General features: G+C 52.4%; 1 protein-coding gene across 6 annotated transcripts in view; it reads right to left on the reverse strand.

Moving 5' to 3' along the window:
- Nucleotides 1-7,806: 7,806 nt before the first annotated feature.
- Nucleotides 7,807-21,508, reverse strand: part of POU2F2 (POU class 2 homeobox 2) — a gene marked incomplete at its 3' end in the record, with an annotated part of 65,858 nt that continues 52,156 nt past the window's right edge. For 3 of the 6 annotated variants that reach the window (XM_081118592.1, XM_081118590.1, XM_081118595.1), the window contains 10 exons: nucleotides 12,804-12,909; nucleotides 12,626-12,717; nucleotides 12,166-12,327; nucleotides 11,843-11,984; nucleotides 11,611-11,759; nucleotides 11,356-11,532; nucleotides 10,025-10,091; nucleotides 8,738-8,939; nucleotides 8,533-8,606; nucleotides 7,951-8,282 (listed from right to left, as the gene is read on the reverse strand). In XM_081118592.1, the coding sequence (XP_080974718.1) occupies nucleotides 7,951-8,282; nucleotides 8,533-8,606; nucleotides 8,738-8,939; nucleotides 10,025-10,091; nucleotides 11,356-11,532; nucleotides 11,611-11,759; nucleotides 11,843-11,984; nucleotides 12,166-12,327; nucleotides 12,626-12,717; nucleotides 12,804-12,909 (1,503 nt within the window). Of the gene's footprint in view, nucleotides 8,283-8,532; nucleotides 8,607-8,737; nucleotides 8,940-10,024; nucleotides 10,092-11,355; nucleotides 11,533-11,610; nucleotides 11,760-11,842; nucleotides 11,985-12,165; nucleotides 12,328-12,625; nucleotides 12,718-12,803; nucleotides 12,910-21,508 lie in introns of all 6 variants that reach the window. The other 3 variants (XM_081118594.1, XM_081118593.1, XM_081118591.1) reach the window with 2 other exon arrangements.

Below are 21,508 nucleotides of genomic sequence, written 5' to 3' on the forward strand. Positions count from 1 at the left end.
GGCCTGATGTAAGTCGGCTCTCTGAGGGCCATCTGGTTTTCCCACTGTGGATCCCTGAGGGCACATTCAGGTCTGGAAAAAGCATGATCTCCATGGCAGTAGAGGAGGGTGGCTCCTGGGACTAGACCCAGCTGTGGAGTTGATTCTAAGGGTTGACTGGGGGAGGAAGCTTCATAAGAGGAGGTGCCTTGATACCCACCTGGAGTTGGTCTTTGGCTCAGCTAATAGATGTTTGTTGGGAGAGGGGTGGCTCGTGTGGCTGACATGTTTGCGTGTCTAGTTTGTCTCAAATACTTTCCTACATTTTTGGAATACTTTTTTTAATCCTCTCCTGAGGATATGTTTTTATTGATTTCAAAGAGAGAAGGAAGGGAAACATCAGTTGCCTTCCATATGTGCCCGACTAGGGATCAAACCCGCAGCCTAGGCATGTGCCCTGACGGGATTGAACTCTCAACCTTTTGTTGTACAGGGCGACGCTCCAACCAGCTGAGCCACACTGGCCAGTGCCATTTGGAGTAATTGTCAAACTGATCCTGCGAGGAGAACATTATGCAGGGAAGGAATCCAAAGTCAAAAGCAGTGAGGTGATTTGCCCAAGGTCATTTAACCCAGATAGGGCAGAGCTTGAACTTAAGCTTAATTTCATTTGGTTTAATCACCCATATGCTTTACACTCTGCTGCCTTCTGCATAGTTGGGCAGTGAGGGTGGGCAAATGAGATGGTGAGTGTGTGACTGTTGGGAATGCTCAGTTGCTGTGGTAGTCTTGTGTCATAAGAGGCACACCCCAAGGAAAACAAGCCGCCCCCCCCCCCCCCCCAAAGATTACTCCAGTCGTTTTGTTAGAATTCTTATTTGGAACACTAATAAATGAGAAGTAAAAGGGAAATTGTCATTCTCTGCTGCCCACTTGGGCCACCACATTTCTCTGGACTCCCTTCAGCACTTCTGTTGCCCTCTGGACACTGGGGCTCTAACACAGACTGGGTTAGCCTGTTACTCAGGTAAGAAAATGAGGGCTGAGAGAAGGAAGAGATGGAAGAAACCAAGGCCACACAAGTGGTGGGGCCAGGCTAGAAACAAGGCCTCCTAACACTGTTAATAGATTTTGCTACATTATGCTTATTTTAGTCATTTTAGAAAAGAAAAAGCACTCACCCATTTGGTATCTTGATATCTCCTGATGAAGAGCAAGTTATCTGTTAAGCAGTTTTGACCAGAGTGTGTTGATCCTAGACACCTTCTTTCAGTAACCTTATACCCTGCAGAAAGGACTCAGCCAAGTTAGCCCAGCATACCAGACAGCCCCCAACCCCCCACCTTAATTACCATGTAAAGATTTGTCCTCAGACTACCTCCTCACAAAGAGCTGTAACATCCTATCCTAACAGTCATATCAAATCAGTACTTAGAACAATTGGAAGATACGCTTGTAAAACCAGCTAAACATCAGGCTGAAAACCTCAAGGTGTTAGTTGACCCCAAGATAAAGATGCTTTCAGTAGAGAAGAAAGGCTCTGTGACAGTGGGGTCACCACCCTTCCTCTATTGTTCTTTTTTAGAGCCTCTAAAAGGAAATTTGGGGCTCCCACCCTGAGAAAAATTTATATGTGCAAACAGGTTTATGAACAAGACTCATTCACCATCACCCTGCTGAAATTTTCAGTTCTCAATTTAACCACTGTCAAAAAAGATGGCACTAAATGCTTGTTGGAAGCTGGAGTTCGAGTTGGACAGGCAAAGGTTCTTGAATGTTAATGTGTGTTAGGCCATTCCCCCAGGGCTTTGGATCCAGCAAGTTTGTGTGGGTGAAACCCTGGAGTCTACATTTTGAACACACGAGTTCGGATGCAGGCGACTTGCAGACCCCTCTAAGAGCTTTGCATTGCCAATTTATACTTGGATATGGAAGCTGCTTAAGAGTTGTCAAAGGGACAGAACAGTGGTCCCCTAGTGCCCAATGTGTTTTTGATAGGAGTCCCAAGTATGACTGTACAGGAGAGGGCCTGTGGAGTGGTTGGGCACATTCAGAGGGCTACAGGTGGATGCTAGTTCAGCTCCAGAGTGCTCTCAGGTGTGGCGTCTGTGCTTGTCACAGGATGACCTGAGCGACAACTTTTGGGTCTTTCTGGTTCTGACTACACCACCTGTGAAGCTGCTGTTCCTTTCAAATGACCTAGCATGGGCACAAAGTTTGAGAGTATGTTGCTCTGAAAAAGAAGGGTATGTACCTTGTTTCACCAGACAACTTCAAAATCAACTCAGTTTTTAAAGGGTTTTGTTAGTCCTCTGGGGATGTAAATGGAGTACTGGTTTCCTGGCTTTTTGTGGTTCTCATTTATTGAAGACAGTGTGCCCAAGATTTGCATCATTTAATTCTTGCAACCCCAGGGTAGGTATTGTCCCTGTTACAGATGAGGACATTGATGCTCACTTTTCTATAAAATGGCAGAACTGAGATTTGAATTCAGGAATTTGAATTCATCCTAAGCTCTGAACCTTGGTTTTCTGATTAGCAAAAACAAAAAAAATGCTTGGGCCTTCTTTTTTTAAAATTCTCATCTGAGGATACGCTTTTCATTGATATGTAGAGGAAGGGAGAGGGGAGGGAGTAGAAAACATCAATATCATCATCCACAGGTTGCCTCCAGTAAGGGCCCTACTGGAGATTGAACCCACAACCTGGGTATGTGCCCTGGCCGGGAATTGAACCTTTCTACCTTTTGGGGGACAGCGCTCCGGGCAACTGAACCACACAGACCAGGGCTCAGGCCTTACTTCTGAGTGAAACCTTCCCCTCCCCAGCACACACATACCCTGATTTTTCCCCCCACCACCCTTCCCAGGACAGAGAGGAGACCAAGGGAGAGCAGACAGCATTTCTCTCTGTACAGTTTTTAATTTTTTATTTTTTGATGTTGTTCAGATGAATGACACACTCAAGTTACAAAAATGGGGCCTTAAAAGAAGCACATTGTACAATGAACAAGCAGATTGGAGTTAAGAACACTGAAACGCTAACCCGCTACCACGAGAAGAGACAGGAAGGGGGTGCAGGATGGGAAGGGAGGGCCTACCAACACAGGGGTCAGACAGAACTGAAAGGGGGGGCTAACTTGGTGAGGATGGAGAAAAAGGTCTCCAGGGCCCAGTCAATTTCTGGATGCTGTTGCTTGGTCTCCCATGCCCACTAGCTGCCACCTCCTCCCATCCCCATTCCAACCTGGTCGTTCTAGTGAGTAGGTGAGAGACACCCACCCAGCAAGGGCTGAGCCAATCAGTTTTACATGGTGGGGGGGTCATCTTGCCCTAGCGCAGCCTACGATTTGGGAGGTGATGGTGGCAGCAGTGGGATAAGAAGCCGGGAAGGAGCCAGCAGAGAGGAGTTGGTAAAAGATCAGGCCCCTGTTTTTCCCCAAAGACTCCTTGCCCCTTCCCTACCCCACCATGGTCAAAGGCCTTCTCTACAAGTTGTTGAGAGAGGCCCCCAGTCACCCTGCAGTTATATAAATAAATAAATACTGAGCCCCTGGGCTTGGAGGACAGGCTGGGGGGGGGGGGCAGCAGGGATAGAGGAAAGGGGACAGGAGAGGAAGGGGGAGGCAGAGAGGAGGGGTCACAGACATAGTAAATAGTTGTCTCCGTCCCAGCAACACTTCTGTCTGGATTTTTCTCTCCTTTTTGTGTTTAACAAGGAGCTAACATCTCAAGGACAAATACTTAAAAATATACATTATTTTTTCTTTTTCTTTTGTTTCGCCTTTGTCATCGTCATCTTGCTTTGGAGACTGCTGAGGTCAAAGTTCAAACCGCACGAAGGAACTACGGCTTGTTTTGTGTATTTTTTTTAATTTTTATTTTTAAATTTTTTTCACTTTTTTTTCCAACGTATAAAAAGGTAGCGGAGTTGTCTGTGGGTTTTTTTTTTTTTTAATGGTTAAATCTTTGGTTTGTTTCTTTTTTCTCTTGGAGGCCTTTATCTCTCGCACTTGCCTTTCCCACTCAGGCCAGTGGGGGCCCGCGTGTCTCAGTCTTGCTCAGTCTGTCTCACTCTCTCTCTCACTCAGTTCCCCTTACCCTAGGCTAAATGGGAGAGAGGCACCCAGGGTCTGGGTGGGTGAGGAAATCTAGTCATGTCAGGAGGTCACCCTGTACATGGCTTGGGTGTGGAGCTTGGAGACCCTCTCTCTTGGCCCTCCCCAGGGAGATGTGTGGGAAACTCATATCCTTCCCCTTCCTTCTGATCTTAGCCCCAACTCATACAGGGGCCTGGGTTCCCCATCTCCACCCACCCTCCCTTATACCCCCACCCTTCCCTCCCAGAAGAGAACAGAGACAGGTGTTTTAGTTACTGGCATTTTTCTTTTTTTTTTTTGGCACAATTAAAAGGCCCACCGTTAGGGTAGACCCAGTCTCTGTCCCTCCCTCAAGCAGGAGGTCATGGATGGGGAGAAGAGAAATTCAGAGGGCTCCCCCTGCCCCATTTCTCCAATCCATTCATCTTCTTCTCTAGCCCAGGCCCCCGGCCCCTCACCTCAGACATCTCACCTAGCCCAGAGCCTGGCCTAGGGTCTCCCTCCCCAGCCCCCATATAATGTTCCCCAACCCCCCAACTCTCTCGCTCACACACAGACACACGGACACAGGCTCTGTACAGACCACAAAATAAAAACGATGAGATAGTTTTGTTTCCCGGAGTCGAGACGGGGGGGACTGGAGTGGAAGGGGCAAGAGGGGGGTGGGGGGCATGAATTCCCCCATCACCTTCCCAACCCTGGCTCCCTCCTGCCCCCCAGCCCCTTGCCCTGGCTGGCCCCCAGCCAACGATATTTGGTTTCCTTTTTTTAACATTAAAGTTCTATGAGGTATTTGGTGCCTTATCTCGAGTCCTCGGGGGAGGGGGGCCCAGGGGGGAGACCTGGGGCACACTTGCCCCTCCCTCCCTCCCACCCCCTTCCCAATATTTGGTTTCACAGCTGTAGTTAAAGCTTGGGATTTGGTTATTTTTTCCCCCTCCCAGGAATTTTCTTTTATTCTTGTTTTTCTTTTCCCAGTTATAGGGGTTGTATGGGGAGGGTCCCCACCACCCCCGGGCTGCATGGGGGTCCCTCCACCTGTGTCAGGGCATAGGCCCTATCCCTGCCCCCTACTTCCTCCTCTGCTGTCTGCCTCACTCCCCCCACACTGGGAAGGGGGTGAGGTCCCAGGTGGCAGGACTAGATGGGGAGGAAGCAGGATGAAGTGGGTGGTGGTGAGTCCTGGAATTTTTTTCTTTTTTTCCCCATTTTTTTTTTTTTCTTTTTTTTTTGGTCTAGAATCATAGTTTGTTTTTTTTTTGAGTCATCTCCACCATGCCTTCCATGCTGCCTGTGTTCTCGGAGGGGTTTTTGGTTGTAATTCCTTTAACTTTGCTCTGCTCAAATGTCCTTACTGTCTGTTCAGGAGCCCTTGGCCCCCCTCTCCACCCTCAGGCTGGGGCCCAGGCCCTCTCAATAGTCTCTTCTCTTCAGGAAATAAAAATGGACAAACTCAGAGGTAGGGTGAGGGCAGGGAGTCAGTTCAGCGGAGCTGAGATGCTTACATTCCGGCGAGGGTGGGCCGATGGCACGCCAGGCCCCATCATGGGTGCCAGGGTCAGAGGGGCGGCCACTCCGCTGCTGCCCAGACAAGGCATCCCAGACCCCGGCAAGAGCCGAGTCTCTGCTGCCTCCGTGGCCCAGCCCAACAGTTTCATTTCCCGGGTGGGAGAAGGGAGACGAGAAAAAGAACGCTGAGGCCTCGGGGCCCAGGGTGGCATCCGAGGCTGTGTCTGCCTCTCTTCGGAGTGTCCAGCAGCACTGTCTCCTGGGGTCCCCCCTCTGCTCTGCTCTGCTCTGCTCTGCCCGGCGAGGGGCGGGGCCACTCTGATTTCCATGGCTCTCGTCCTTCACAGCAACACTTTGGTTTGAGGAGAGACACAGAAAGAACGAGATTGAGAGAGGTGAGAGAAGGAAGGAAGAGGGAGAGAGACAGAGGGGAGCAGAGAGAAAGGACACAGAGGAGAGGGGACAGATGGAATAGAGAAAGAAATCAAAGGAGGGATCAAACCACCCGAAAGTTTGTTAGTTTTCCTTCGTCCATTCTTTTTGTCTTCTTACTCCTTTTTTCCTGTTTTGTTTTTAAAGCTTTTTCAGTTGATTGGGGTGGGGCAGGGAGCATGGGGCTCTTTCCCCCAGTCCCTGACACCCTCTCTCAGCCCTGCCCACCCGCCTCCATCCGCCCTGGCTGAGGGACAGGCCCTGCCCCAGCCGCCCACCTCCGGCTTTCCCGAAGACAACGTCCATGAGGTATTTGTGAAGAGAAAGAAGCATCCGTCCTTCCATCCGCCTTGGGGACCAAGGGCCTGGACCACTGGGGCAGGGCTTGGCTCCACCTCGCGGCTCCTTCTTATACTTGAAGAGTCCTTGTCTTCTTTCCCTTAAATATATATATATATAAATTCTTTTTTCTAGTTTTAATTTATTGTTTGTTTGGTTTTTTGTTTTTGTTTTTGGTTCAAAACTTTGTTGGCCTCCACAATAGCAGGAGGGCAAAGTGGCTCCCAGCGGCAGCTCTCCTCTGTCCGTCATCGAGATGAGCCCAGGGCTGAGCAAACACAGGGTCCAGCCAAGACTAGAGGGAGGTCTCATGGGAGCAGTGGCCACCACAGTGCCCTCTCAGATGGGGACCACAGGTCATGGCACTGTCTCCCCGCCACATGGACCCTGATGGGGATGCCATCTCGAGGAACCCCACCACTGGGGTGCGTGTGTGTCTGCATGTGTGGGAGGGGAGGAAGAGGCATCGGCCAGTATCAGAGGGGCACGGGGTGGGGGGCATGAAGTGAGTTCTCTTTTTGGTTTCTGGTCAATGTCAAAGAACGTGAAGGATTCCACGGATAGGCACTGGAATATGAATTTTTTTTTCAGGGAAACTGACAGACAAGGATGGAAAAAAAGACAACTCGGATGCCCTCTTGCCTGCAACTTCCACCTTCCCATGGGCTGGGTAGGGGGGAGGTCCCAGAGCAGAGGAGGGTGACCGGGTGTGGGGGGACATGTGAGAGCTAGAACTTAGCAAAAAAACGGCCTAGCCCACCCTTCAAAGGGAAAAGGGGCAAGTACAGGGGTGAAAAGTCATCTCAGGCCTTCCCCTGCACTCTCCCCTGGCTGGGGGCGGGGGGCGGGGGGGAGAGGTTAAAGCGAGACCCCCTGCCTGGATGGGGAGAGCTGGGGGTTGGGGGGGGACACATGGTAGGGACACATTCTGTTGAGCTCAACGCTAAAAATTCTGTACATCCTTTGGATGAAGCTACTGAATATTTGGTGTAAGGTTGTTCAGGCCCTTTCTCTTTCACCTTCTGGAAAAGAACATTTGGGGGTGGTTCTGAGCCCACCCCTCTGCCCCAGGCTGTGCCATCTTCACTGGCCCAGGGCTGGGGGCTGGGACTGGGAGGCTGGCGAGTTCTCTTTTTCCTTCTTTGGCTCCCAGTGGGGGAGGCAAAGTTGCAGGTGAGCCCCCCAGCCTGGGGCTCAGGGTGAGGTCCGCCCTGCGAGGTCTCTCGGCCCCTGGCTGGGGGTTCTTATTTGGTGTCCTAGCTGTGAGGGTGAGCACACTGAGGTCTGGCTTGCAACTGGTTTTTGGTTTGTTTGGTTTTGGGGAGTTTTTGGTTTTTTTGTTTGTTTTCATCTCTGGTTCCTTTGGGGCAGCTGGTTTCTGTTGTGATTATTTTTGGTTTTCTTTTTTGTTGGTTTCTCTTCTTTCTTTCTCTCTTTCTTTTTTTTTTGGTTGTTTGATGTTTTTGGTCTTTCCTCCTTTGTCACTCCTGCTCCAAGGACCTTCTACGCCCCCACTGCTGGCCTCCTCGCCCTCTTCTAGGCGGGGACCAAAGTGGAGGTCAGGGGAGTAGGAGGGGAGGCCTGGCGGGCCCTCACTCGGGCTTGGACCCTGCCTCCGGCCCCCCCGGGCCTCCAGGGGTCTGTGCTGCGGCCTCACTGCAAGTGGAGGACGAGGAGGAGGAGGAGGAGGAGGAGGAGGAGAGGCCAGGAGACTTGCTGGAGATGGAGGCTGCCACGGCCGCAGCCGCTGCCGAGACCAGGCCCACGCCGGGCGGGGCGCTGAGCAGGGGCAGCCCCGCGTGGTTCAAGAAGAGCGGCGAGGTCACCAGGCCGGGGCTCCCCGGGGCCGCACCGGCTGCCCCCAGCACCAGGTTCCCGCTGCCGTCAAGGCTGGTAAGGGGCAGGGTTCCACCAGAGGCCAGGGCTGGCGGGGAGAGAGAGAGGCTGGGCTGCGGGCGCCTTCCAGCGTCCTGCCCGCAGTGCCCTGTCTTCCCATCAGCCCCATTGACCCCCATGAGCAGCCCTCACACCTTCCCCAAAGGTGAGATGGGTATGAAGAGGCGAGCAATGCAGTGAGCAGGGGCAGGATGGCATGGCTGGAGCAGCAATGGAGGGGCCCAAGGCCCCTGAGGGCAGGGCTGGTGACCATGGGGGTGACATGAGGCAGCACGCACCTTGGATAGTGGCCAAAGGGTTGTTGCTCATGAGGGCTGGACTCAGCCCGGAGCTCAACCCCACCATTGTGCTTCTGCAAGAGGCAAAGCAGGGGCATTAGCAGGGTCAGGGCCGCCGGCAGAACTGGGGCTCGGCTCCCCACCCTGGAAGCAGTAGCGACCCTGCTTCTCCCCACTGTCTTCCCACCTGCAGCTGCCCACTTACCCCGCGCTGGGGTTCAGGCCCGACAAGCCGATAGCCGAGTGGCTGCCTTGAGGGCTGGGATTTGTGCTGTTGGTGGTGGCCGGGGGTGGGGGAGTGACAGAAGGAATGGAATTGAGGGGGGGCGCGGCCCCGCCCCCGCCCCCACCCCCTCCGGCTGTCCGGCTGGGGTGGAGCGTCCCCACAGCTGAGGATAAGGTAGTAACTGCCAGAGAGAGACAGAGAGAGGGAGACTTCAGCTTCCACTCGCCCTCCACCCAGGCCCCTGGGTCGACTCCTGCCTGCCTCCTCCAGCCGCAGCCTCCCAGCACCTCCTCAGTCAGAGCCGACTCAGGCCTCCTGCCTCCTCTTCCCGGGGCCGTTTCTTCGTGCTCTGCCACGGTGATGGCAATCACAGTCATCAAAGCAAGAGCAGCGGTCACTCACTGAGCCCATGCCCTGTACCCTGCCCTGAACCTCATCCCAGGGCTCCTTTTATAGGGGTAAGAACAGGGGGCACCCAGAAGACAAAGCCCTTTGGCTCCCTCTAGGGGTCAGGCATGGAGGGTGCGGCTGTGCGCTGACTGGCTCAGGAGCTGGCCGGCTGAGAGGGCTCAGGGCCCAGACTCAGGCCAGGCAGCCAAGGCAGCAATTCCTGGCTCTGTCATGCCTCACCTGTGCCCTTGGGCAAGCGCCTTCACCTCTCTGGCCTTCAGTTCCCTCATCAGGGAAATGGGGATAGTAAAATGAGTGTGAGGATTAAATGAGTCAATATTCTTTATAAAGCATTTAGAACAGTGCCAGGCAACACCCTTACTATTTTTTAAACCTCCACTTATTATTTCTTAATGTGGGGAGGGGCAATATGGTGGGTTTTTAAAAATAGTATTCTTATGTATGGTGTATGACGCCCTGTCCCAAGAAAGGAGGGCTTTGTACAAAAGAGAGTGTGTGTGTGTGTCTTTGTGACACTTGTATGTTTGTATGCATGCATATAGCTTCTGCATGTATTATACATTCATGATAATTTTATAAAACTGAGGCCCAGAGAGGTAAAGTCACTTCTGGAAGTTCACACAGTTTATAAATGCCAGGAACAGAACCCAAGTACATCACCTTTCAGCAACCCCATGCTTTTCTCTGGCCAGGAGGGGTGAATCTGCCCTCTCTCCTCTGTTCTCCCTGCTCCCTCATCCCCAGGCTCAGCCTTGAGGCCCATGGACACCCTGAGCCACTTGAGACCCTTGGGCTCAGGCCTGCATTGTGTTCTCCCCACCCACTCCACCCCTACCATCTTCTGCCCTCCCTGACCTGTTGTGCTCAGACTGCTGGAAGCTTGGGACATCGGCAAGGTCCCGGCACCCCCTTGGGGTGTGACCTGGGGAGAGAGGAGAGAAGGCAATGGTCAGGCCACTGTCTCCCACCAACCCCTGTGGTGCTCCCAATGGGTATGACGCCTACTCCTTTGCCCCCAGAATGAGGAAGGGAGGCTCTGGGTACAACGCTGTTTGTACTGTGCCAGGTGCTTTCCACCATCCTTCTTCACCGGTACCCTAGCTGATCCTGAGCCACCAGCAGGAACCAGTAATTACCAATCGAGGGGCTCCCACCTATCCTCTGACACTACTCAGTTGCAAGTCTGAAGTGTGTGTGGGGGGGGTGGGGGGCAGGGCTGAGGGTAAGTTGTGTCTCTGCATCAGAGTGTTGGAATGTCATTTGGCCTGATTTTCTGGGAACATCCACCCATCTCCTTGGCCTCCCTGCCTCTAGTCTCACCCTTCCATAAGCCCAGAAACCTTACTCTAAATGTGTCCTGTCCCTCCCCAGCTCAAAACTCCTCTTTAGCCTCACACTGCCCAAGTTCAAGCTCCTCAGCATGTAACTTGGGTGTCTGGCCCCTGCCCACCCTCTACCACCCTACCCCCATTCATTCAATACATTCCAGCTCCAACCACACTAAATTTACTGGAGTTCCTCAAATTGGGCATGATAAACTCTGGCTTCTAAGCCTCTGTGTACCCAAGTCCCTTTGCCTGTCCTTCATGTAACTGGCTGACTCTCTCTTGACCTTCATGACCAGCTCAGATGGTCCCTCTTTTCTCCATATCATGGGTGGGGGTGCTCCTCTGGGCCCTTTGCTCCTCTCTGTCCTGTCACAGCCCTTTCCACTCTAGATGGAGCAAAGGGATGTCCAAGTGTGTCTGATCCCAACGGGGATGTATGAGGCTGTAGAGCTGAGTGCATACCCAGGGGTGTAATAATGTCCTGCCTGTGTCTGTGTGGTTGTGAGCCTCTGTGTGTGGGGGAGGGTGCCTGCATCTCCTACCCGTATCCATCCCTGTGTGACTACATCCTGTGATAACTCTGTTTGGCCATGTTGGTATGTGTGTGTGCTTGTATCCCCCACATAAAACCACAGTTCCCTGGAAGCTGTCCCTGTGTGACAGTGCTCCATGCATGTGACAGCCTGTCTGCAAGGGTGTTTGTACTGTGCCAGGTGCAAGGGTGTTTGTACTGTGCCAGGTCTCCCTGCCTCTGTTCTAGGCACTGTGGACAACCAGGTAGATTGTGCTTCACACAAGGTGCCTGCTGAGGAGCAAGGAGGTGGCAGAGCTTTGTGCCCCACCCCCGGGCTCTGGTACCAGATGGGGGCTGTAGCTGGCTGGCTTCCCCGGGCTGGGCAGCATGGGGGCCGCGCTGCAGGGGTTGATGCGTTTCTCCTTCTGGCGCCGGTTGCAGAACCAGACGCGGATCACTTCCTTCTCCATGTGCAGCTGCTCTGCGATCAGCAGGATCTCCTCTGAGGTAGGCTTCTGGTTCTGCGGGCAGAGGGCTCATTAGCGGGGGGCCCCCCCCTCTCCCACCCGCCCTCAGCACTGTCCAGGAAGGGGCCTCACCGCTAGAAAACTCTTCTCTAAGGCGAAGCGGACGTTTGTCTCAATGCTGGTCCTCTTCTTGCGTCTCCGGCCAGGGAGCCCATCGAAACCCAGGCTGGGGCTGCTCAGCTGGTTGGGGCTAGGCAGGCTGGAGTCCACAGACATAGTCTCTGTGCCGGAGAGGAGATGGGGCATGAGAGGGGGCCTCCCCCGACCTGGGAGCCTGCCACCCATCTAGGAACCCCAGTCCCACCTGCGTCGTTGAGCCACTTCTCTAGGAGGGGCTTGAGTTTGCACATGTTCTTGAAGCTCAGGTTGAGGGCCTCGAAGCGGGAGATAGTCGTCTGGCTGAAGTCGTTGCCATAGAGCTTGCCCATGGCCAGGCCCACGTCACCCTGGGCCATTGGGGCAGGGAGAGTCAGCGGTCAGGGTGGAGCTTTCAGTACTGGGCTGGCCCTACCCATCAGGTGACCACGCCCCTCGCCCCGCCCTCGAGATGGCTCTGACTTCGAAGGGTCCACAAGCTCGTCCGGCCCCCTCACCCCCACCCCACTGTGGTTCCCGGTGATCCCTGACCTGCGTGAAGCCCAGCTTGATGCGGCGTTGCTTGAAGGTGCGGGCAAACTGCTCCAGCTCCTCCAGGTCACTGGGCTCCTCGGGGTGGGATGGTGGCTCCAAGCATTTGGGGGGCTGCGGGTGCGAGAGGTGCGGGTCGGGCAGCGTGGGGCGGGTCACGGCCTGGTGGGGTGGGCAGGTGGGTGGGATGCAGGACGGAGGACCAGGATGGGGCTCAGTAATGGCTAGGCAGTCCCCCTTCCCTCCCTCCCTCCCTGCCTTCCAGCCTCTTCCTGCAGGTTCCCTTCCACCTGCTCCCAAGAGGCCCCCTCCCCCTCACAGTGGGCTGCCAATTCCCATCAAGGCTGCACTCTGCTGCCCTGCGTGGGGCTTCTCACTGCTGGAACTCTGCAGATTGCCTCCCAGCCTGCAAACTCCCAGAAGGAGCTGTCCCTGCCTCACGCACTCGGTGGACACTCACCTGTGTGGGCAGCCCCGCCCGCGGCTGGGAGGTCAGAAGAGCTCCCTGGGTTTGCTGAGGTAGCTGGAATAGATTTGGCGTCGGTAGCAGGCCTGGGAAGACAAGGGGGAACACACAAAGTGAGGGAGTAGGGGGACTTCTGTGGGGGCAGCAGGGAGGCCATCAGGTGGGGCCTTACCTGGCTGACTCTGCTGGGCCTGCGGCAGCAGGAACTGAGCAGGTGGCTGAAGGTGATGACCCGGCACAAGGACCAACTGCTGGAGCTGGAGGAGCTGCTGTATGTCCTGGCAGGGAAGGGGATGGACAGAAAGACAGCCTGAGTCCCTCTACCTCACCTGAGCCCCAAGGGGTGCTGCACAGGGTAGCCTGGCACCAGGCAGTGAAGGATGGCACATGGATCTCTGACTGGCATCCCTCAGCTAAGAGCACCTGGGAGGTTTGTCTCAACCCTAGGCTTCTGGAGTGTCCTACTGGGCTGTCCCAGGAGGGCTCACTCTTTATTTACTTTTTCTTCCTTAATGAAATATTTGCCTTGTCTTACATTCCCAGGGAACAAATAGAACTGTTTAAAAATGTAAATCAGACCAAGTCTTTCCTCCTTCTAAAACACTCCGAGGCAAATGGCATCATGTATGGACTGAACTTCTAGCACATAGCGGGTGAGGAGATTGCACAATCACAATCTTTGGCACTACTGTGGGTTGAACTGTGTCCCCCTGAAAGGGGATATGTTGGAATCCCCACCCCCAGACCCCCAGAGTGTGACCCTGCTTAGAGTTAGGGTCCTTGCAGATGACCAAGTTAAAATGAGGTCACTAGGGTGGGCCCTAACCCACTATGACTAGTTTCCATATGAAAAGGGGAGATTTGGACGCAAAGACAGACATGCTCAGAAGGAAGACAAAGTGAAGATCCACAACCTGGGTATTATGTGCCCTGATAAGAATCGAACCCACGACCTTTTGGTGTACAGGACAACGCTCCAACCGACTGAGCCACACTGGCCAGGGCACAAATGCACATACCTTTTAACTCAGCCATTCCGCATCTACGAATTTATTTTAGGGATATACTCACACTTGTGCAAAATAACATCTCTAGAAGGATAGTCCCAGCAGCAAGTGGTGTTTCAGCAAAAGAGTGGAGGTGAGTGCGCAACAGCAGGGGACAAGTGAGTGCATTAGAGTGGATCTTTGCAACGAATATTATGCAGTCATGAAAAATAATGAGGATGCTTTTTGTGCCCTGATATGGAACAATTTTCAAGATGTCCTGTTGAGTAGAAAGCTCAAGAGGCAGAACAGTGGGTATGATATGCTACTGTTTGTATTTTTAAAAACTTATACCTAGGTTTCTCCTTGGGTGTGCATGGGTTAGATCTAGAAAACTACACCAGGAACTGACAACACTGTAAACCCTCTGCACCTCTTGATTTTGAACATTTTACTTAGTCCAGCTAAAGACATAACTGTTGAACAGTCACTTCTGCCCAGCATCTCTCCTTTTCCAACCGTTCATCTTGCCACAATTCAAGGCTGGTCCCTGTCCACCTGTGAAGGTCTCCGCTTTCTCTGTGTGCTTTGGGAAGTGGATGGAGTATCTGGGTGCTCCAACCTTTCACCTTTCTCACTCCTGCTGCTAATCATCCAAGACTATGGCTGAAGGGGTTTGGAGTCCTAACACTTTATCCTTTGAAACTGTCCATTCTGCCTTCCCTTTTGTGACCCGCTCCCCGCCCCCCCATCAATAAAATCTGCATGGCTGTCTCCCTTCCCACGAATGAGGGAAGCTTGGGCTTCGGACTTCAGCCCCCACTCCCATTTACAGTGGACCGTGGACCTAATTTTGGTTTCATAATTTTGTCTTCTTTTTCTCTAAAAGGCCCTGCAAATTGTACATATAAATGTCAGACCTCACCAAACTGTACCCACCCTGCTCCACTCTGCATTTCTCATGATGCACTGCGTTTGCCTGTGGACCCTTTTCCTCTGCTGGGCTGAACCTCTAGGGGAAGAGGCACGTCTCATTGTCCTTGCACCCCTGAAAACTTCACAGGGCCTGGTAAGCCCCATTAAATGCCCACGGAATTGAATCAAATAAGAACAGAAATAAAGTCTTATTAAAGTACTTTTTTGATTTCCTATAACCCTTAGCTTATTGATTAAAATATTTGACTCCTGTCTTTCCCAAGCTTGACACTCAGCGAAAAACCCCACTTTCTCCCCTAAAGCCTGAAAGAGCGGTGTCTGCAGATTTCTTTCTGAATCGGCAGGAAGAGGAAAAGAATGGAGAAGATGAAGTGCAATCTGCAGTGGGTCTCACGGTGAGGAGTCCAAATGAAGAACTTAACTGTAGCTACTCAGCCCTAAACTTGGAGGTCAGCCTTGGTTCCCCCCTCCCCTCCCCCTCCCAGTCCACTGCAAGTCCCACCCAAAAGTTCTAAACTTTCTGTGCTCTGAATTCTTTGGTGTCTCACAAAACCTAGAATTAAAAAAAAAAATTGCACAAGATAAAATATATAAGATTTCAAATGAAATCAATTATATTGAAATACGGTCATCAAAAGCATTTTGAATTGTCATAATAGTAACCTATAGGCTTCTTTAGTTGGCATAGTATTATTTAAGATCAAGCAATAGGTCTGATGACTACTGTAATCTCAAAGCCATAGTGAGTGAAACAGTATTTTAAGAGACCTGCGACAACTGTACAGGATATGGAAACAGCTGTGCATTCCATTGGTGACAAAGCCCAAGTGCTGCTGTGCCACTGTGGCCTGCTGCCTATATTCATGACAGAAGGAAATACTATGTTGTTGGTTAGAGGATAGTGAAAACTGAGACATAACCGTTTTCCAAGTTCAAGGACCTACTTGAATTCGATCCCCAGACCCCTTGAGGGGTGATCTGTGGAATCCAGGTTCCTGTTCTAAATTATTAATTGAACCAGAAAACCTTCTTTGGGTTTGATGACATTTGTAATATAATCTAACTCGTTGCCATGGTCCTGCACGAGCCGGCCCCCTGCTTGTGTCTCCTTCCTCGCCGCCCATGACTTTCTCACTCTCTAACTCTAATCCTGCCTCACCGGTCTCCTTCCTGTTACTGAACCCAAAAAGAAGTCCCTGCCTCAGGGCCTTTGCACAAGCTGTTGCTGTGTGTGCCTTCTTCCCCTTCTTGATCTGCACATGAATGGCCCCTCCTCATCACTCAAGTCTCTATCAAACACCCCCTCCTCGGGGAGGCCTCCCCTGGCCACCCCTCTGATAAGGAGTCTTCCTTTCCCTCAGTCAGTCTCTAGTCCATTACACTCTTTTCTTTCCTTCATAGCAACTATCAGCTTCCTGTCTCCCCAACCAGAGTGGGTGCCGGCTCCATGAGGGCACAGATTTGGCTCCCTTATTCCTCACTGTATCCCCCACATAGAAAGGTGCCTGGACATGGGGAACGTTCACTAAATGTTTGTTATCTAAAGGAATTCAAGGAGAAAGATGATTCTGGGTGAGCAGTGAGTTGGCTCAGGACTGGGGTTGGCCAGTAGGTGGCCCCATTTCTCCACAATCTAGAAACAGCATGCAAGCTGAAGCCACTTGGAGACGCATTACCACTACTCAGGCGGTGCAGCTAGAGGAAGCGCAGAGATGCCAGTGGTGGAAAGGGACCCCGCCAGGATATTTAGTGTATCATCTGCTCAGGACCTAACCCGTGAGAAAGACTGGCACACAGCAAAACACACCCCATGAACGCCAAGAAGGGAAGAGACTCATTCTTGCTTATTGCTGTATTCCGGTCACCCCCACCCCAGTGCAGGCACCCAAAAGGCCACCAAGGAATGTTCAGCGAATGAAGGAGGTAAAACCTAGGACTAGTGCTGTTTGGGGCAGACTATGCTTTGCTACAGTTGGCCACAGATTGGGGGCAGAAAGACTGAGATACGGTTTATATGACACACGGGTGACCTGGAGTATAACTGTTCATTTTCCCATCTGGCTTGGTTCCACCTGGGAGGAAGGAACTAGGGGAGGCCTGGGCCCAGAGCAGCCAGCTGTACCCCGCCCAGGTGCAGGGCCTCACCCCGACGCACAGGGAAGACTCCCCTTAGCCTGTCAGAGGTCTCCACGCTTGCTCTGGCAGCCACCACCAATGGGACGCTGTTTGTCCATGGACACTCACTGGCCACCCTTGATCTGACGAATTATGACTAGCTCTAAGACATGGACAGCCTCAAGTTAAGTCCAGAGTGGGGAGGGCAAGAAGGGATGGGCTCTAGACACCACATAAGTTATGTTGTGATCGATTGTGTTCAAATGAGGACAGGCTCGTGTCAGTCTGCCCAGTGGTGGATGGGCTGCCTGGGAAGGCAGTGAGCACCTGTCCTGAGGGCCACCTGGGTGAAACTGCACCCCATCTGCCCAGAACAGTGCAGAGGGTAGACTAGAGGTGTGTAAGGGTCCCTTCCAGTTGAGAATCTTGGGGGCTTGACCTCAGCCCTCTTGCCTGATTCTTGCTGTGTGACTTCAGGGAAAGCCAACTCTCTCTGGGCCGCAGCCACCTTAAGTGATAGGATGATGGTGCACCTGGAAAGACCCGGGCTCTGGAGATAACCCGAAACCTGACTGTTCCTCACACACCTAGGACCGTGGGCACCTTCCCTCTTTAAGACTCAATTTCCTCAGGTGACACCTCAATAATTCTGACCTCAGGGGGCCATTAAAGGAATTAAATGAGACAACATGGGGAGAATGTTTAGGCTGACCCCTGTTCACTTACGTGGTCCTCCCCACGTGGCAGTCATCATTACTGAGTCATTTCTCTCTCAGAGATTTAGTTTCTTCATCTACAGAATGGGGGTAATAACGTCTAACTCTCCACCAGGTGGTTCTGAGGCCTGAGGAATATTATTATCCATAAAGCATTTTGGAAATCTCAACCTACTCCTCCAGCACGACCATTTGCTACTCCTGCACCCTCATGTCATCCCCTCACGTCACCCCACCTGACCATGAGCTCTCGAGGGTGGAAGACCCATCTGGCTATGGATTCCATCTTCTTCCTGACAACTCACAACTTCTAGCTGAGCTCCAGCCTCACATATCCATCTGCCTGTTTGATGCCTCTCCTTGGATGACTAAGGCTCTTCACACCCTACCACGTCCAAAGCAAAACTCCTGGTTTCCTACCCAGCCCTCCAAAACAACCCTTTCCCCCTACTTGCCATCTCAGAAAACCACCTGAACACCACACAGGGGCTGAAGCCAAAGTCCTAGGAGCCACCCTTGACTTATCTCATCCATACCCCCTTGGCCACCTATCATCACCCCCATCTCCCACCTGGATGCCTGCAAGGACTGGGCTCCTCGATTCTACTCCCATCCTTCATAGTCCATTCTCCCCACGGCATCAAGAGAGAGCTTTGTCAAGGGTCAATCGGGTCACGCCACTCACCTATTTAAAAACCTCCAACCGTTTTCCATGACACTTATTATTCATTCCAAATCCCTTGATTGGGCCCTACAAGGCCCTGCAAAACCTGGTCCTGCCTGCCTCCCCCTCACCTCTTACTTGTCTTCCTCTCCCTCACTTTGCTCTAACCATACTAACTTCCTCTGTGCCCAGAACAAGTCAAGCTGGTTTCTGCCTCAGGACCTTTGCACTTGCTTTTTCCTAAGCTCTCCCCCTTGGCTTCTTCATAACTGACTCATTCAGGCCTCGGCTGTCAGAGGCCACCTTCTCAGTGAAACCTTTCCTGGCTACCCTATTAAAAGTGGCTTCCTTCCTCTACGGCACCACCCAGTTTCATTTTCTTCATTACACTTACTCTAAAACAGTCTTGTTTTGCTGGTTTGTTTATTGTTTACTATCTGTCTCCCCACTAGAACATAAGGCCCTCAAGGGCAGCCACCTCTGCCTTGTTCATAGCTGTCCCCTCTGGGCCATGAGTGGGCACCTGGCATACACATGGTGCTCAATAAATGTTAGTTGAATGAACAAATGACTACGATTTTTCCAGTCACTAGGAGAAGCTCTAAAAGGGGTGGTGGCGTGAACAGAGGTGGCCTGTCTCTAGCATGGACTCTTCTATGCACCAATGTCCCCCAGAGGTTGGCCCTGCCACATGGAGCCCAGGCAGTCGCAGCAATTGAGACAGAACAGAGAACCACTCCACAGGGAGGAAAACCACCTGCACGTGCATTGTGTGTCACATCCATGCTGCCTCATGCTAAAATTCCAGGACAGATAAGCCCTAGCAGATCCCAACTCAAGAACTGTGGGCCTGGCTCCTGGGCCTGTGGGTGCACTGACAACACCCTCCAGGTGGGTGGTTTGGCTGGCTTGGCACCCACTACCCATTCTTCAAGCAATAGGACCCATCTTTTCCTTATGTGTCCTTGCCCACTCCCACTCTTAGGTCACCTGGACCAGGTGTGGCTAACTCCACCTTCTCAGGGGTCAGGGGCACAGACTCAAAGCTGGCCACTGGGTGTGTTACCTCCCTGGGCAGGGTGGCTACAAGTCTACAAGTTCTGGTACCCATTTTGATCTCCCCAAAGCAAAAAGGGAAACCTATCTCTGAGGACAGGCTGGACCTTTTCAGTGATACGAGTCAAATATTCCCTTTTCTTCTCAGTCGCCTGGGGTGGTCAGGCTGACACCCTCTCCCAGCTCATCTTTCACTGTCTTCCAACACTAGTTCCCACCTCCCAAGTCTGTGAGCCCACCTTGCGCTCTCACTTAGAATTCCCTGTTCCCACTGCCTGGAACCCCTTTCTCTAGCTCATCCACCTGGTAAACTCTTATTTGTCCCACCTTGGTTCAGATATCACCTCCTCCTGGAAGCCTTCCCTGACTCTCTCAGACATAGGTCACCTTTATTTTCCCACCACACCCAGTAGGTTTCCCTGGGAAACCTTTATTCACTAAGTCCTGCCAGCCTAAAAGGTTTTGTCAAGCTCTATTTGCCATGGTCATATTTTAAAAATTGGGATTTTTTTTCACTCTCCAAATACAAAATGATGTTTTAACAGTTAATGTAAATTTTCAGTCAATGCCTATTCCTACCCCAGACATTCTGAATGACTCCCCTGGAGAGATGTCTTCCCTCTCTTGATTGAAAAACTGCAGCAAAACATCCCTCATTGATTCAGTAAACACATGTGTGGCCCTCTTGGTGGCAAGCATTGTGCCGAGCACTGGACACACAAGTTAGAAAATGGTGTGATAATCGTCCCTTTATCTGTATAAACTAAGAAAACGCAGGGAGGGTTCCTGCCAAGTGGTTTAAAAAACATTACTTTGGAAGCTGGCATTAGAGGGACAAACCGGAGACTTTCCTTCGTACTTTTTATAACTTTTAAATGATAGGGTTATGAGTGCTTTTGACTTTCCTAGTATTTTTCAACTAAAACATTTCCTAATAGTTCATCGGTGTGTTTGTTTCTCTATAAGACTGGGAGACCTCGAGGGCAAGGATGGGTCTGAGTCACTCAGGGCCTGACACAGGAGGTGGGATATGCCTGTGACATGACCCCGGGACAGAGCTGAGCAGGCATGGAGAGTGGAATCGGAGGGCACAGGACATGGGAGACAGGTGAAACCCAGGGGCCAGGTCAGCCGTACCTTGGTGGACAGCCAGGGCAGGAGGAACATGGTCCCCGCCACAGCCCAGGCCCACACACTGGCAGAACAGAATACACATTTGTCTGTTGTAGGAAGAGATCATGGGCGACAGAGCTCCCAGAAAACAAACCTGGCCTAGCTTTGCACTCACAGAAGACAGACAGGGGAAGATGAGAGCTGAGGGAAGCTGGGGTGGGAGGAGGGAGAGGAAAGGGCTTCAGGAGACCCTGAGAATCAGGCTGGTGGGATGGCAGATGGCAGGGGTCAGCCTGCTGCTGGTGTCCGCGCGGAGACTGGGGGACGTGGTTCTAGGGGTGTATGGACACAGGGGTGTCTGCTGCTCACAGGGGATAATGGCCTGGCTGGGTCTGCACTAGGCTGCCCTGTCCTTCCTCCTCCCTGTCATCTTTGTTCCTTCAACAGATACTTCCTCATATGCTGAGACACAGCCTTGGAGAGCAGAAAGAGGGGTCTGGACTACGGGTCCCCTGAGGAGGCAGGAGGCAGGAAAGCAGACCAGCCGGAGGGAGGGACAGCATGGGAGACTTCCTGGAGCTGTGGACTCTGGAGCTGGGGCTTGGAGGATGCTGAGGAGCTGTCCAGGGACAGGGAGGAAGCTGACTCCCAGGTAGGAAGAAGAGCGAGAGCAGGGACACCAAGATTCAAGACCTAGTGCGGAGCCCTGAGCCTCGGTGTTGCTCTGTGAAGGGCCATTTGTGCTTCAAGGAAATGGAACATCTGCTGCTGGGGTCTCTGGTGGCCGGGGTGAGGGGCAGGACACATGTCCCGTGGTCAGCTGAAGGCAGACCCAGATTGTGTGGTTAAAACCCTGGATTCCTAGGCCACTCTGCCACTCATGCTCACAGTGCGACCTGGTGCAGGCACGTCAACTTGCCCCTCAGAGCCTTTGTGGATTCAAGGTGGTCACATTAGCACAGTGCCTGGTACCAAGGCAGTGCCAAACAGGCTCTGGTTACGGTTGCCGGCAAGTCCAGCATTGGGAGGCTACGTCTGAAAAACCGTTATGGAGCCGTAGACACTGATGGCTCTGGGAACCAGGCCCAGAGGCAGGAAGCTCTAAGGAGGCAGATACCAGCTTGGTGTGAAGGACAGTCCCAAATGGGAGCGCTGGTCACTAGTGCTAGAACCCTTTGCACAGGCAGAACCCTGTCAAGGGAACAGCCTCGTGGGCTGGACAGCGCCCTGGCATAGCAGCACCTGCCCAGGGGTTCTGTGAAGGGGTGGGGAGAGGAAGCCACCTGCAGAG

Source organism: Miniopterus schreibersii, assembly GCF_964146895.1.
Source record: "Miniopterus schreibersii genome assembly, chromosome: 18".
NCBI lineage: Eukaryota > Metazoa > Chordata > Mammalia > Chiroptera > Miniopteridae > Miniopterus > Miniopterus schreibersii.